General features: G+C 37.4%; 1 protein-coding gene across 2 annotated transcripts in view; it reads left to right on the top strand.

Annotated features, from left to right (window-relative positions):
* The window catches only part of FRMPD4 (FERM and PDZ domain containing 4), a 996,955-nt gene that overhangs the window by 45,632 nt on the left and 934,633 nt on the right, over positions 1-16,690 (top strand). For both annotated transcript variants that reach the window (XM_031934991.1, XM_031934992.1), the window contains exons 2-3: positions 483-613; positions 14,633-14,756. In XM_031934991.1, coding sequence (XP_031790851.1) covers positions 586-613; positions 14,633-14,756 — 152 coding nt within the window. In that variant the 5' untranslated portion in view covers positions 483-585. The remainder of the gene's footprint in view (positions 1-482; positions 614-14,632; positions 14,757-16,690) is intronic.

The raw sequence follows: 16,690 nt of genomic DNA, 5'->3' as shown, positions 1-16,690 counted from the left end.
GATGAGTTTGTGTCCTTTGTAGGGACATGGATGCAGCTGGAAACCATCATTCTTAGCAAACTATCACAAGAACAGAAAACCAAACACTGCATGTTCTCACTCATAGGTGGGAACTGAACAATGACATCACTTGGACTCGGGAAGGGGAACATCACACATCGGGGCCTATCATGGGGAGGGGGGAGGGGGGAGGGATTGCATTGGGAGTTATACCTGATATAAATGACGAATTGATGGGTGCTGACGAGTTGATGGGTGCAGCACACCAACATGGCACAAGTATACATATGTAACAAACCTGCACGTTATGCACATGTACCCTAGAACTTAAAGTATAATAAAAAAATAAAAATAAAAAAAGAAAAATAAAAAATAAATAAATAAATAAATATACTTGTAAATATACTTGTAAAAGTTAAAAAAAGTGTGTAACACATTTTATACAAAGAAGATTGTCAAACCAGGTATCATTTTTCTTGTAGGTGAATAAAAAAGAGACCAAGTAAAAAAATAAGTTGATTTAGTGACCTGAATGTATCCCATAGAGTGGAAAATAAAATACAGGATCCCAAACTTCACCCTTCCATGTCATCATCATCTTTGAAATATACAGGTAAGTGGTTACATTCATTTTGAGAGTTGACCTAGTGGCTATGAAATAGAAAGTGGCCAAGACAACAGTGCCATTCTGACCAAAAGATTGTTTTAGTATTGTTGCAAATATAATTAGGATGGTATTGTTTTCTTCTTCATGAACATGAAAATATGTTACCTTGTGTTTTTTTTAAAAGCTCGTCTAGACCTGTATGTGACATATAAAGATGTACCACACAGAACTAAATCTCCACAACAAAGACAACTATAACAATAGTAATAGTGGTAGCTGCAGCTTACAAAGTACTCTTTCTATGCTGAGCCTAGTGCTAAAGTGCATTCCATAGATTTTCTAATGAACCCTTATAGCAAGATTAATTGGAGGTAAGTATTTTCACGATTTTATGAATATGGAAACCGAGGCATAGGGAGGCTAAGACATTTGCTAAGGTTCATATGTCTAATATGACTAGTCCAGGTTGGTTTGTCTCTCTCCAAAGTTAGTACTCTTAATCAGGGCAGAATGTGTTACTGGTAAACTGAGTGGTGGTCAGGATAAACCAGAGCTTTCACACACTTTGTTTTTCTAAATGGATATTCAATTGTAGAGTGAGCTGAATCAAAATCAACTGACTCATACAAGCCTTTGACATGTAACTATTATATGGCCTGGTCTCTTATGATGTCTTATGTTCATTAACATTTTCTTTGGGGACAAGAATTTGCAAGTAGGTACAATTTGTCAAAAACTCAAATTTCAAAAAATTGAGTTTTAAAGATCTAATTGGCTTTTATTAGCAATTCATGAATTGGACAGCATCCAGTTTACAAAACAGAAAGAAACTCCCATCAGCTGAGCAGGGAAGGTGGGCTTTATAGGCAGAAAAAGGTGAAGAAAGCAGAAACAAGGAACAAAAAGCAGATTGGTCCTTTCTAAGTTACTTTCCTTATAGGGAATCCTGTTGGGATTCATGGGATTTGGCTATCCTCTCTCTTCTGATTTCTTAAAAAGGTCAGATCTTACAAGTAAACAGTATAGGTTTCAGTTTGGTGACATGTAACCTTAGCATGAGTGACTCCATTTTGGGTTGGTCTACTGGGGCCTCATGCAGGAGTTCAGCCCAAATCAAAGGCCTTCCACAAATTTTATTTAACAGTTTCCAGGCTAATAGTTCAGGTAATAAAGGGCCAAGAACATTGGTTTTAGGCAACAGTAGGAGTAACAAGGTGAAGAAGCAGAGTCCTCCATTCTAGGGTTCTGGAAATCCACAGATGGCCACTGAAGATACACAGTAGACAAATTCTGTGAGCTACAGTGATGCTCTTCAAACTTATTTGTTCACATATCACCTCAGTAAGAGAAAAACAAAAAAAATAGTAAGAATGTCAATATAGATGTGTGTCTGTGTATGTATATAGATCATTACAAATAATATATATATATATATAACTAGATTAATATATTAAGAGATCTTAAAATAGGTTTTTAAACATGCATCAAGCTTGGTAAAATTTCTAAAGTAATGGACTGAAGGTTGTCTTGTGTTTTTAATATTACTGAAAAATATTATAGTGGTTTGTTTTCTTGGTCTGGATGTTTAATTTTTAAAATATTTTTCAAACTGTGGTGACTTCATGCTACCATTAGCAAATTTTTAAGTGGAGAAATATACTTTTGTGGTAGTATTGATGGTTAACAGTAATGGATGTTAATCCATATTTCAGATAGTCTTCTTAATTTCAGTTTTTTGGCTGATTTCTCTTTGGATCTGATTGTATTAGTATTTTTCAAATTCCATATCACAACAGCCTATTGGTAGATTATAATATTAATGATAATTATTTAATAAAATAGAGAAAATGTCAGAGTACATTATTAAGTATTGTTCTGAAAAGCTCTCATTTCAATTATACACCTGTATCTCTATATCTGTATATATTTACATGTCCATATATGCATATCTGAATACTGAATCATAATATGAAATATGGTGATCAAACACTCTTGAAAGTGTTGAATTAGATAATTTTTGTATTTACCCAAAACCTGTAGCTGTTGAAGGGCTTATAGTAGAAGGAGAAATGTAAAGTCTACTATTTTCTTGCTTTCCTTTTGTACTTCCATTATTAACACTGTTTCTAATACTTGATTCCTTTGCACAGAGCTTTTTAAGTCAATTGTATTCTTAGTTACAACTAGATAATATAATCTGTGAATTCACTTAACAAGGCATATATCAGCTGCAACAGAATGAATGTATTGCAGGTGCCCTGATAGACCCCCTGATAACTCTTTTACTTTGGGAAATTTCCAGTACCATACCTGATTCATAACCTTCAGACATCCTGACTAAGAGAGGGTGCCAGTGGCAATCTTTATATGACCTAATTAGCAAAGCTTAACTTCTTTCTAATTTTTTAGACAAAAAATACATTTAAATAAAAGTGCTGATATTTTCAACCTGCACCCCAATGGGTCATTTTCGGTCATGCTCTGTGGAGCATGTCCCCTGTTTGTAGGAGACACTGACTCATAGGCATGCTGGCCAGGGATTGCAGCTACCCCTGTTTTATGTTGTGACCTCATCTCACACCAGTCTTGTACTTATTCGCCTGCTCTAGTCTAACCATGCTGAATGCACCTGTTCTTCTGCTTCACTTGGGCCAGTCCCTTTGGGTCTCCTCTTCTCATTTGTTTCCAAAAGTGGTTCTTCCTCATGATATCATTTGGCAGAGATACTGTGTTAGGAAGGATGAGGTGATGGAAGGTGAGCCAAATGCTATGAGAATTCCCTAGAAGAAAGGCTCATCACAAGAACAGGAGAAGTGCTGAGTCATTCATTGAATCTTTTCAGCCTTGACAATGCAGATAGGGAAGTGAATAGTGGAGACCAGGGTCCTGTTCTAAGGGAGTCTGAAGTAGAGTGAAGGAGCATTAAATAGATAGTAGTAACTTCTGTGAAAAAAATAAAATAAATAAGAGCATAATGGAACAAAGAGTAGGGGCTGTGGAAGAGAGAAATGTGCTACATAAAATACAATGAGTAGGGAAGTCCTCTCCAAGAGGTTGTCTTTTGGGATAAGTTCTACGTGATGACAAGGAACCGACCTCATGGGGATCTTGGAAATGTGGAATCCCCTATTGTGCCTTATGTCTTAGATGAATAAAGGAATGAATAAATAAATAATGAATAAACAAATAACCATAGCAAATAATGAAAGCTGGGTCTGGCCAGTCTCTGACATTATTTATGTACATCAGGGTTTGGTAAATCATGACCGACAGACCAATTCCAGGCCACCACCACTTTCCATAAATGAAGTTCTGTTGGAATACAGAAATGAGGATTTCCAGGACCAGCCTCCCATCCTCAACCCCTGGGTGATGCTCACTCATTGTGGTAGTGCCTTATGCATGACAACAGCAGAGCTGAATGGCTGTGAGAGATTGTATGGCCCATAAAGCCTAAAACATTTACTATCTGGCCCTTTACAGGAAAACTTTGTTGACCCTTAGGCTAGAGAATGTCACTTAACTTCTCTGGGCATTGATTTTTTTGTTTGTAAAATGAGTTGGACTTAATGGTGTCTGAAATCCTTTTCAGAGCTCACATTTGGTTTCCCTGGAATCTAAGACTCCATGTCCATAAAGAAATTCAAGGTGATACTAACTTAAGTTTGTACTCATCATCTTCTCAGAAAACATATGATTTCAAGAAGTCATGTACTCATTAAATGGACATAAAGGTTTTACCACATATATGTCTAAGACATATGGAGTATTGCAGATTGAGTTCATTTCTGTGGTTTGATATTTAAATACTTGAAGCAATAGATTCATTATGTGGCTTAGTACCTTCCCACTGCTTTCCCCAGGGCCTTTGCTAATTGTAAAGTAACTCAGAACTCTAGATAAATGGGTTCACTCACTATCTATAATGCTTTAAGTGTGGATCTGGCATATATTTCAAAATAACTAAGGGAGTAAATTTCAAATGTCTCATCATAAAATATGATAGATAAGTGATGTGATGAATATGTTAATTAGCTTGATTTAATCATACCACATTATATACATATATCACAACATCACATTGTACCCCTTAAGTTTATACAATTATGATTTGTCCATTGAAAATAATACTAATGTTAAAAGAAGTGAAAATAATGTTAAATACAACATTAAAATCACTGTTGAATCTCTTTTGACTTGCTGTGAGGTCATTTCTGAGCCAGATAAGAAAATTATTAGTCAATACACACCACAGGAGAAAAAACTCTGGTTTAGGAAGGAAACTTTGTCTTGATCAAGTTAGAATCAATTATATTATCTTGATTGATTTTCTTGTTTTGGTTTAAATTATAAAGCTTGAGTAAATAAAACCCTCATAGATACCTTTCAAAGATCATTAGATCTGCAAAAATTTTGTTCAGGTCACAAAATTTGCATTGGATATTTCTTTCCATACATGTCATCTTTTCCCTGTTACTATTGACTGCACCCTATATCATGGGCCACTGAATATGAACATCACCATCAAATCATGTAGTCAAGCCTTTCTGAAAAACTGCACAAAAAGAAGTAGAGTACATTGAATTTTGATCTGAGGATAAATAGTAAGTTGCAATTCAGGCATTCTGTCTTTCCATTCATTAAACATTTATTGGCGCTCTACTGTGTGGCAGTCCTAGAAGCTAGCGAGCTAGAAGATCTGTTTTATGTTAACTTTCATAGATTGCAAATCTATGGAAATTTAGAGATTTCGCACCATGATCCCACTTGATGATTACCTCAAATTTGGGAAATTATCAATCCAAAGTTTTTACCCACCCCTCAGGTTTGTGTGGGACCTTGCTGGAAGAATATTAAAGTGCTGGGGTAAAGAGGTGAGCCCAGCCTAGCAATGCCTGGAAATGCTCCATCCTCCCCAAGGTGAGCTTCTTTATATGGGATGTTGGTGTGGATGGGGGAAGACCAGGCACCTTATGGACCTAAGGGCAGAGAAAAGGGCAGTGACATGGCACTTGGGCAGGACAACCTCTGCATGCAAGAGGCCTGATTCATACTTCTTATACTGTTCCGCCTCCTAGACAAAAGCAGGAGGCTGAGTTTTCAGCCCAGGGTGAGAGGGGCCCTTTTGGGTTTTCATAGTGCCCAGATACCCACTCCCAACCAAACTGCAAGAGCTGTGTCTCCCTTGGGATATAGAATGGGAGGACCAGTGAAGGGTCTATGAAATATGAAAATTCTTTGCAAATCATCCATCTCTTTGCAAATCCATCAATATGGATTGAAGTAATCCATATTACTTCAATGGTGACCCAACAGTAATAAAAATAGCATTCTTGGACTGGCAGTAGGTAACTTTTTTTGCCTTTGGACAAGAAACTCTCTGAGCCATAATGTACTAGTGTGTGAAATAAGGGAACAGGACTAGATTAACTTGGAGGTTTTACTCAATTCTTACTTGCTGTGGTTTTTGAACTTACATTGGCCTCCCAAATTAACTCTGCTTATATGAAGCTCATGCTCCACAGATGTCATGATAGTAGATGCAGCTGTGGCAGTGCCTGTTTGTATTCCCTAGGTACTCACCATCTCTGGGGCCTGTGCGCAAGCACCTACGGCTCTGCCAGAGGTTGTGGTCTGGTTGCTGAGACACACTTGGCTGGAAATGAAGAAGCATTAAAATCTTCAGGAATGATCCTCCATTAATGCCAAATATGAGTTGAAGAAAGATACCCCAGCATTCTTGTTCCCTGGGGGAGAGAGACATCTCTGAAGTCTGTTCTTACCCACAGCAGTAACTTGTTGGTTAATGCACACTGTGTTGGCTCCTTCCCTTTCTCTCTTACGTCACCTCCCAAAAAAACCACTTGCACTCAGATCCTTATCTCAGGGTCTGCATCTGGGGGAATCCAACTGAAGACCAGCCCCAAGCAAGTTCTATTGTGATTTGTCTAGTAGCATGCACATTAATTCACAGTGGGCAGGTCTTTGAGGAATACATTTTATTTGCCCCTACCAGGGCAGCCAGATTTGGTAAATTAAAATACAGGACTCTATTTAAATCTGAATTTCAGATAACAGTATATCCCTTTTATATATATTTGGAAAGTATATCCCTTTCCAAGTATTCGATGAGATGTACTAACAAAATTCATTGTTTACTTGAAATTCAAACATAATGGGAATCATCCTTAATTTTTCTGTCATCTTTAATCTCAACTCCTGTTGGTGGGCATTGAGCATTGCAGCTAGACTGAATTCCACAGCTGGGGAAAGGAAAGGTGGTTTGGGATTGGCTTAGAAGATGCAGAATGTGGAGAGAGTGAAGCGGACCTAAAGCACAATGTCCAGGGATGAAGCTGGATCAAGAATACAAGAGTAGATGGGTGTGGGCTGGTGAATAAGGAATTATCAATTTAGTGGGCTTGGGCAGGGAGACAAAAACAAGGTGCAGCATAACAAAACTGCAACCAGCAATCTCAAACCTTGTGGGGAGGGAGATGCTGAAGTGACCAAACTTGCACAGACATTATTCATTTCCCTATCCCTACTGCCAAGCACAATGCATAACTCATTTTTGGTGATCAGTAAACATTGAATGAATGATAGGAAAGGAAGATTGATAGAAATATGAAATTTTTCCAGCTGTGAGTTTTATGGAATATGGTGCCCAGTGAAAAATGCACAGAGCCTTTTTGAGCAATGACTTGCATCTGATTATAAATGCATAGAAAATATGAATTGCTATGTGAATTCTAAGTAATGAGCTTTTCTAATGCTTTCCTCATGTTTCATTGCAGGTACAATTCAACTTAAATCTTTCATGGTTCGACAGGGTTTTGAGTGCCACTTGTATGTTCAAAGCTAATTTACTTAATAGCTACCTTATCTAAACCTTGAACAATATTACTGAAGCATTTAGATTGAGAGAAAGAGTTTGGGCGGAACATTTCCCATCCAATTTCAGAAGACTAATCAATTTACATTTTTAATGACATTTCCTTTTCTTTCTTCAGGAAGGCTGAAAGGGAAGATAGAATCTCATTCTATGTTTATTATTTCTAACTATAAGTTCAAAGTTGAGAAAGGTTGGTTTTATTCTCAGCAAACCATGTGATATTTTCCTTACTCTTTTACAGAGAAAACAAAGGGGAAAAGAAAGATAAATGACAGCATGTAGATAACACAAAAGTAGAGCCAACACTGCCTCAATTTTACTTTTGCTTTGCAAAATGCAAGCAGGCTGCTCTCCAAAGAGTAGTTCCAACTTAAAATCATTTATTCTGTGGGTGATCTATTTTTTTAGAGTTAACATTTTGAGTTAACACTGTATCAGCCGTATAAGAAGGGCTGAAATCTATATCAAGGCATGGTCAGTTATTCAGACCAATTCTATGCGTAAAATATTTTTAGAAAAGCTTGAAATTACTGAAGAGCCAACAAAAGCATGAAAGTGAAGGAAAATGTAAAATAACAAGTGTCTGTGAGGATGTGGAGAAATTGGAACCCTTGTGTATTGCTGGTTGAAATTTAATATGGTGCAGCCACTGTGGAAAACAGTTTGGTAGTTCCTCAAAAAGTTAACCATAGAAATTTCATATGACCCAGCAATTCTACTCCTAAGTATATGCCTAAAAGCCCCCAATTTGCAGAAACACAAAAATATTTTCTCTACACTCCCAACTGTTGAAGACTACACTTTTCAAATTTTTATAAAGTTCAGTTTTTCAACTCTTTGGACTATTTAATAATGCTTTCCCTCTAAGATCAGGAACAAGGCAAGGATTTCCACTCTAATAATTTCTATTCAGTATTTTATTGGAGGTCCTAACAAGTGGAGTAGCAAGGAAAAAAAACAAAAACAGATTAGAAAAAGAAGAAGTAAAACAGATTTCATTTGCAAATTAATATGATCATCTATGTAGAAAATTCTACAAAATGTTTAATAGAACAATAAGAGAGTTTAGCAAAATTACAGGTACAAGGTCACTTGTATCTGTACAAGTTATATTGTGATGAACAATCAGAAATTGAAATTTTATAATTAACATTTACAATAACATCAAGATATGAAATACTTAGGGATAAATTAGCAAAGGATGTTACTCTTTGCTGCGTTTTGCCATAGGAACCTCAAAGCTATATCTGTACACTGAAAACTATAAAATATTGCTGAGGGAAACCAAAGAAGAACTAAATAAACAGAGTTAATACTATATTCATGAGTCAGAAGTCTCAATATTATTTAAATGTCTCAATATTATTTAAATGTCAGTTGTCCCTAACTGATCTATAGACTCAACACAATCTCAATTACAATCCAGCAGGCTTTAAGAAAAAAGAAATTAACAAGCTAATTGTAAAATTTATATGGAAATACAAAGGACCTAGAATAGCCAAAACAATTTTGAAAAAGAAGAACAAAATTGCAGTTACCAAAACTTATCTGTGAAAAGTCAGGCATATAGGTAATGGAACAAAATAGAGATTCCAGACATGGACCCACACATATATGGTCAATTGATTTGAAACAAAGGTGCCAAGGCAATTTAACATGAAAACAATAATCTTTTCAACAAATGATGCTGGAACAACTGGATAGCTATATTTCAGAAAATGGATCTCAATCCATACCAGACACCATGTAAAAAAAATGAACTAAAAGTGGAACATAGATGCAAATGTAGCAGTTAAAACTACAAAATTTCTAGAAGAAAACATAGGTGAAAATCTTAGTGGCCTTGGTTTTGGCAAATACTTAAAATAGGATACAAAACATAGGAATTACTAAAGAGAAAAGCAGATAACTTGGACTTAATCAAAATTGTAAGAGATACTCTTCAAGAGGTACTTATGTAAATGAAAAGGCAAGTGAGAGAAAGTATTTGCAAAGCATATTTCAATGAAGAACTTGTATCTATAATATATAAAGGACTTTTACAACTCAATAATATGAACGCAACTCAATAATAAAAAAGATACTTCAGGAAAGAAAATATACAGACAGCAAATACACAGGTGAAAAGAACTAAAGTAGCAAGTTAGAGCAAAAGAGAATCGTCAAGGGAATCCAGGTGTGCTGGGGGCAAGGAAGAAGTGCATGTAATGTATAGTCCTAAGTCTGCTGTTTGTAAGTTGTGGGCCTCCTGTAGTAGTTACACTAAAACTCAAGTGACATAAGAAACTAACTTGAGGACTACCAGAGACCCTTCTAAAATTCCTAGATATTAAAGCAATTATCTTTAGAGATGAAGATGAATGCCTTCCAGTTCCATGATCTTTGGGTGCCCTGCTTGGTATGCATTGCTACTATTTAAGCTTTAAAAATAAACTTTCATTGTCCCTGTCTGTTAAATAAAGATGAAAGCGCCATCTCCTCTCATTAAAGTTCAGGGAGAAATAGCCACAAATGACTCATTTTACAAAGTAAGAAAAAAAGTGGAAAATTATCCCTTTGAGGAATGTAGTATGAATTCCTTTAGAAGGAACACTGATATTTATGGGAGGTAAAATCTCAGTTAATAAGCCCACCTGGAAAACCTAATTTAATTGTTTTCTCCTTGAGTGAGAGGCAAAAGCTAGTAAATGCATATTTTCTTAGTAAACGTATTTCTTCAATTTTATGTAACAATTTACTGAGTTTTATACTATGTGTCTTATATTAAGCGCTGCACTACATGGTAAGTATTTTGCCTTTGAAAAACTTACAATCTAGTAGGAGAGAAACAATTTACTTATTTCAACTTTTATTAGTTGAAGCTTGCTATGGGTCAGTCCATTGTTCTTGGTTACACCTATGAACACAGTACAGTCAGCCCTCAGCATCTGTGGGTTCCACATCCATGGATTCAGCCAACTGCAGATGGAAATTTTTTTTTTAGAAAAGGATGGTTGTGGCTGGGCGTGGTGGCTCACACCTGTAATCCCAGCACTTTGGGAGGCTGAGGCAGGTGGATCACATGAGGCCAGGAGTTTGAGACCAGCCTGGCTAACATGGTGAAACCCCGTCTCTACTAAAAAAGTACAAAATATTAGCTGGGCAACATGGTACATGCCTGTAATCCCAGCTACTTGGGAGGCTGAGTCTCAAGAATCACTTCCTCCCAGTAGCAGAGGTTGCAGTGAGCCGAGATTGCACCATTGCTGTCCAGCCTGGGGGACAAGGTGAAACTCTGTCTCAAAAAGAAAAACAAAAACAAAACAGGATGGTTGTGTCTGTACTGAACATGTGAACATATAAAGACCTTTTTTTTTTTGAGTCATTATTCCCTGAACAGTACAGTATAACAACTACTTTATTTTTCGAGACAGGGTCTCACTCTGTTACTCAGGCTGGAGTGCAGTGGTGCAAACACAGTTTACTGCAGCTTTCACCTCCAAGGCTCAGGTGTTCCTCCTGCCACAGCCCCTCCTGTAGCTGGGATCACGATGAATGCCACCATGACTGGCTAGTTTTTAAAATTTTTGTAGAGACAGGGTCTCACTTTGTTGGCCAGGCTGAACTCAAACTCCTGGGCTCAAGTGATCCTTCCGCCTCAGCCTGCCAAGGTGCTGGGATTACAGGCGTGAGCCACTGTACCTAGCTATAAAAACTATTTACACAGCATTTATATTGTATTAGGCATTTTAAGTAATCTAGAGATGATTTAACATATACAAGGGATTGTGCATAGGTTGTATGGAAATACTACACTATTTTACATAAGGGACTTGGGCATCCTTGAATTTTGGTGATTATCAGAGGGAGGTCAGAACCAGTCTCCCACATGGAGCTTGCATTCTACAGTGAATACAGGTACTTGCAATGTAGGGCAGAATGTGATCACTACTTTTACAGAGGTACAAAGTCCTTTAGAAGTACTAAGGTGGGGAGATTAATTCTCTGGAAGAAAGTGGAAGACATCATAGAAAATGGCCTGTGAATCATGTGTTTGAGGAAAGATTGGTTTTGGTCAGGAAGAAGAGAAATGGTGTTTTAGTGGCAGGGAATATTGAAAAAAAAATGTTTGGAGGTGAAGATTCACAGGGAGCTCATCATATTCCTTAACAGGATTGGCACTAAAAGCATGACAAATGGCAGAAGGGAGGAAGGGCCAAAAAGGGAGACTGGAAAGAGGAGGCAGAGGCCTTGAATGTGAATGTCAGACTGTGGATTAAAGAGTTCATCTGAACAATTTTAAATAATTCTCAACCTTCCTTAAAAGGACATAAAATTATTTTTATCTTGGTCAGTCAAAAAAGCTCATATTCATAAATGATTTTAAAGGCACTCAAAGCATACCTTTAGATTTTAAAACTAGGAAAATCATACAGTTTTATGTAAAAACCATGAAATCTTTCTAATCTGCTCATGGATATTTTCTTTATTGTCTTTCTAGATAATCCTAGAAAATAAACTCTTTGAGGGCAGGGACATGTGATTTAATTCTTTCACATTTGCTGCTGTGCAGGCCATTTGATAGGTATAACCAACTGTGATATAAAAATGCTCTCAAACATTATTAAGAAACGAGCATTTCCAAATTTAAAAAAGGAAAGAAAAATCCACAACCTACATCCAAGGAATAGATCTGGAAAACAGGCTAGAAACAAGAGATTTTGTTTCTTGAAGCTCCTGCTCCCAGATTCCAGCTCTCAATGGAGCTCCCCCACCCCACCTCCATCCAGGCCACACTGAACATCTTGTGCATTTCCCAAGGCCAACAAGCTTCCTCCTCCTAGAATCCAGCCCCTAGAAGGGGACACAGTTCACCCATCTCAGGACACCATTTTGCTTTGTTGAATACTCTTTTCCTCCTTATCCCAAAGGAAATGGGACACAGAACCTCTCTTTGTGGCATACTCAATACTCTCTCCCATTGGGAAGCACAAACCTCTGTCCTTCAGCCACTGACCCCGCTACACTAATCTCCAAAATAAGCCCTAGAGGGGACAGAAAGCCTTGCTGTGACACCACCTACCACTTGAGGATCTAAATAAGCCCTAGAGGGGACAGAAAGCCTTGCTCTGACACCGCTTACACTTGAGGATCTTTTTTTTTTTTTTTGAGACGGAGTCTGGCTCTATCGCCCAGGCTGGAGGGCAGTGGCGTGATCTCGGCTCATTGCAAGCTCCACCTCCCGGGTTCACGCCATTCTGCCTCAGCCTCCTGAGTAGCTGGGACTACAGGTGCCCACCACCACACCCGGCTAATTTTTTTGTATTTTTAGTAAAGATGGGGTTTCACCATGTTAGCCAGAATGGTGTCGTTCTCCTAACCTCGTGATCCACCCGCCTCGGCCCCCCGACCTGAGGATCTTGTCTTCTTTTTGATCACATTCACTCCCAAGACAACTCCCACTCTACTATTTCTCCCTCTAGTGTGCCATTCTTTTTAATGAAATACCATCACCTGTAAACTTGCTGAATTGTACTTTTGCTTTTGAAACAATCCATCTAATTTTCTCAGTGTTGAATTTAAATCGACTGTTGTTCGTGTATTTAATTGAAAAGGTTTTTTTCCTCATTTTTTTTTCATGAATCTAAGGCTCTTTAGGAAACATTCCACCTATGGTTGGTAACAGTTACACAATTGGGCATGAGATTTATGTCCTCATTATCTCTGCCTTGATTGGTTTTGCTGTCAAAGATCAAGTAGGCATAGTTTTCCAGAACAAACGCTTCTTGCAATGGATGATAAATACCAAGGTAAAATAAGAAATATGTAACTGAGGAGAAATGAGCATATTCCAAATAGCAGGATTTGGGAACTTGGAGACTATAGCAGTGAGAGGTTTGGCAGATGTCACTGGAGAGTTATTTCCCCACTTTAAATGTGTCTCCATTGTGACAAATCAAATTGGCCTCCTGCACTTGGGCATATGAGTCCTATGTTTCACCCAAACCCTTGACTGTTTACCTACAATTTGTCTTTGGCATGAGCCCATCTCAAATGTAAATGATACTCCTCCTGTTTTGAACAACTTCACTAAAGAAATCTATAGCAGTGGTTTCAACTGGGGTTGATTCTGCTTCCCAGGAATATTTGGCAATGTCTGAAGACATTTTTAGTTGTCACAACTGGGGAGATGCTACTGATATCTACTGAGTAGAGGCCAGAGATGCCACTAAACATCCTACAATGCACAGGTCAGCCCCCCACAGCAAAGTAGTAGCCAGTCCAAAAAGTCAATAATGTCAACGTTGAGAGACCTTGGTCTAGAGAAAAGGAGACCTTCCATATCACCCAAAAGAGTATTCCCTAGTGCCCTCTGTCTATGGCATGGGAAGCTCATGCTTTCGAAAAGCTTTCTGGATCAGCTTTTTCTCACCGAGTTTAAATTACTAGATAGCATCTAGCACTGAAATTGGTTTCAAATAGCTTTAAGGTAGATGCGTTAAATCTCAAATTTGGATGAGACACAAGAAAGCCACAGGAGAAGTTAAGCAGCAATTTGAAATCTAGGAGCAATGTGAGAACTGTGTGCAGGTGGCTTCACTCCAGCTCAGAGCGCCAAATATCCCATCGTGAGTTCTCAGATGAGGAGGAGCAAATACACATTTTTCATCAGAGGCAGATGCTGAAACTGCAGTTATGGCCCCTTCAGACCTTCAGAAGGTGCCCCTTCATTACCAGTGTGATATCACTTTGATTCTAACTGCACTGGGTTGTCCTGATTCAGAGGGGTCAGCACAGAACTACGATCAGGGATTTTGCTTTTGACTTGTCCATTTTTATGTTTCATGTCAGACCTAATTGCTGTTTTCTTTAATAAGTAGTCCGTACATCTTTACTTGTGGTCAGGAAAAAAGTCCCTGTTAATAATTTACAAAAGGCAGAGCCACTCCTCTTTTGCATCCTCAAATCTCTCAGAGCACGTGATTGTTTAAGAATATCTGGTTTCCAAGTAGCTGAGTGATGAAATATGATTGGACTCTCAGCATCGATTCCTCTTCTCCTTCCTCTCTCTCTCTCGGATAGCAGTTGTTATGATACAGTCATTCTTCTTACAAAAGAATAAAGAAGAGGTTCTTTCTTTCCATCCTTAGGAAAAGGTGGGCTGTTTTGGCTTCCTACCATGGAGGAGGACCTTGAAGGAGAAAACTGGCAGACCTTCTCCATTCCCTGGGGCTTCAGCAGGGCGGCTGAGGATGAAGGAGAACATATTTGCCAGTGAGTAATAGTCTTCAAGGAAAAAATATCAGGGGTCTTATTGTTGCTTTCTGAGATAAGCTTGTGCTTTTCAGTAGGATGAATTTATTTGGATAGAATTGAAAGCTGTGTCTCAGAATTATACAAGAATGATGCCTTTGGAGAAAAATGAAGTCCTTCTGAGTTTTGTTCAGGCAATTCAAAAATTTAAAAAGAATATTGGAGGCAAAGCAGGAATATCCTGTAAAACAGAAGGAAAAAGCTGTATACTACTTTGGCCATTTATTTCCTTAGGAATAAATGTCCACAGACACATTTGGGAAAAGAGAAACTGATTTTTAGCTGCCTGTTCATTTCTATGGTATTATAATAGGCTATAATTCACAGTAAACTTTTAGCTGCACTTTTTGCAAGGGAACTGAATTGTGTGCTGTGTTTATTTTCTTTTAAAAATCCTATCTTCTCAGTGACAAATATATCTGTCAGGATGAAAAGTTTTGATTTTTCAACAGAAAATGCTATGTTGGCTATGCAAATTGGTTTGTATTTAATTGTTTCTTTATGTTCAATGGTCTTGATAAATAAGTTTTTCTCCCTTGAGAAACATCACAATTTTACAGAAAGTTCACACTATTGCTGAATGGCTTATGATTTATATAAATATGTAATTCTTTTCTTGGGGTTGTCTAGCTTTCAAATATGAGAAATTCATCAGTAATGCACACACTTTGGAATGCCTATTGGAAAATTTCCAGTCATTCTGCTATTTAATGCTTTCTCATTAATCACTGGCACTATATATTATAAGACTCATAAATTTGTTTAGATGATATTCTTTCAGTAGATTCTATGATTATTGAGTGTTTAAGCAGGGCAATATGAACATTATGTGCAGACCCAAATATAGAGGAACTGCCACAGGTTAAGAGAAGCTCTCCAAATTGATAAAAGTCATTGCCCTTGACTTTTACTACTTGAGACTTTGAGCCAAATGTTTTTGTGTTACCATAATTTTTCATGACAGTAATTACTTGGTGGCACTATTTGTCTAGAACACCTTCAGATGAGTGCAAATGAAACCTTTTTTTAAAATGCAGTTCCCTATAAGGAAGATTTAGAAATTGATGTTATTCTATGAGACTCAAACACATAAAAGAGTCTGACATTTGGAACTAGTTACTGTGATCCCCAAAAGCTGTTGGCTTGCAAAATAATTTCATTGGATGATTTTTCTTTTTAGCACCTACATTTTTCTCCTAATTTCTTACCTGCAGGGTGAAACGATTAAATGTTTGGGCTCTGGAAAGTCATCACTTAAAACATAGGATCCTGGGATTTGTGCCTCCTATCTTTCCTAATCAATAGCATTCAAAGAAATAGATTCAGGTTCAAGCTCACTGAAGCTTGTTTATGGATTTGGGAGGAAGTAAGCAATAAAAGAGTTAAGAAATATTTTAAATCAAAATAATAGTTCAAACCAATGAATTCCAGTTCAATAGTCTCTTGGTTATAGCATGCATCTAGTAAAAGGTCTGGGTGTGATTTGTTCTATTAAAATTAGTGCTATATATGTCTCTAAAGACGGAAGCTTTTTATTATCCCTGGATGCACCTAATAGTTTGATATTCATTAGATTATCCAGGTTACTATATTATTTTATATATAAAATTCTATTTTATTTTTAGAATCAACGTTAAGAAAAACTGTCATTATCACTTCAGCTTAGGTCTGCAGTGGAGAACACTCTCAACTATAGAACTATGTAAATGTAGTTCAAGATTCAATGGGCAGGGATAATTATCATAGATCCACAAGTGATGCTAGTTCAGTTTGCTCAGCTGAGTCCTACTCATGCTGTTAGCTTCATGAGAATAAGGTCTATAATTTTTAGTCTGCCTTCCAATAGAGCAATTGAGGTTTCCCAGACTGGGGGTCTCCATGCTCCTCCATCTGTA

Source organism: Piliocolobus tephrosceles, chromosome Y, assembly GCF_002776525.5.
Source record: "Piliocolobus tephrosceles isolate RC106 chromosome Y, ASM277652v3, whole genome shotgun sequence".
Lineage (NCBI taxonomy): Eukaryota > Metazoa > Chordata > Mammalia > Primates > Cercopithecidae > Piliocolobus > Piliocolobus tephrosceles.
Note: the sequence above shows the minus strand (reverse complement) of the source record. Positions and strands in the feature narration are given on the sequence as shown.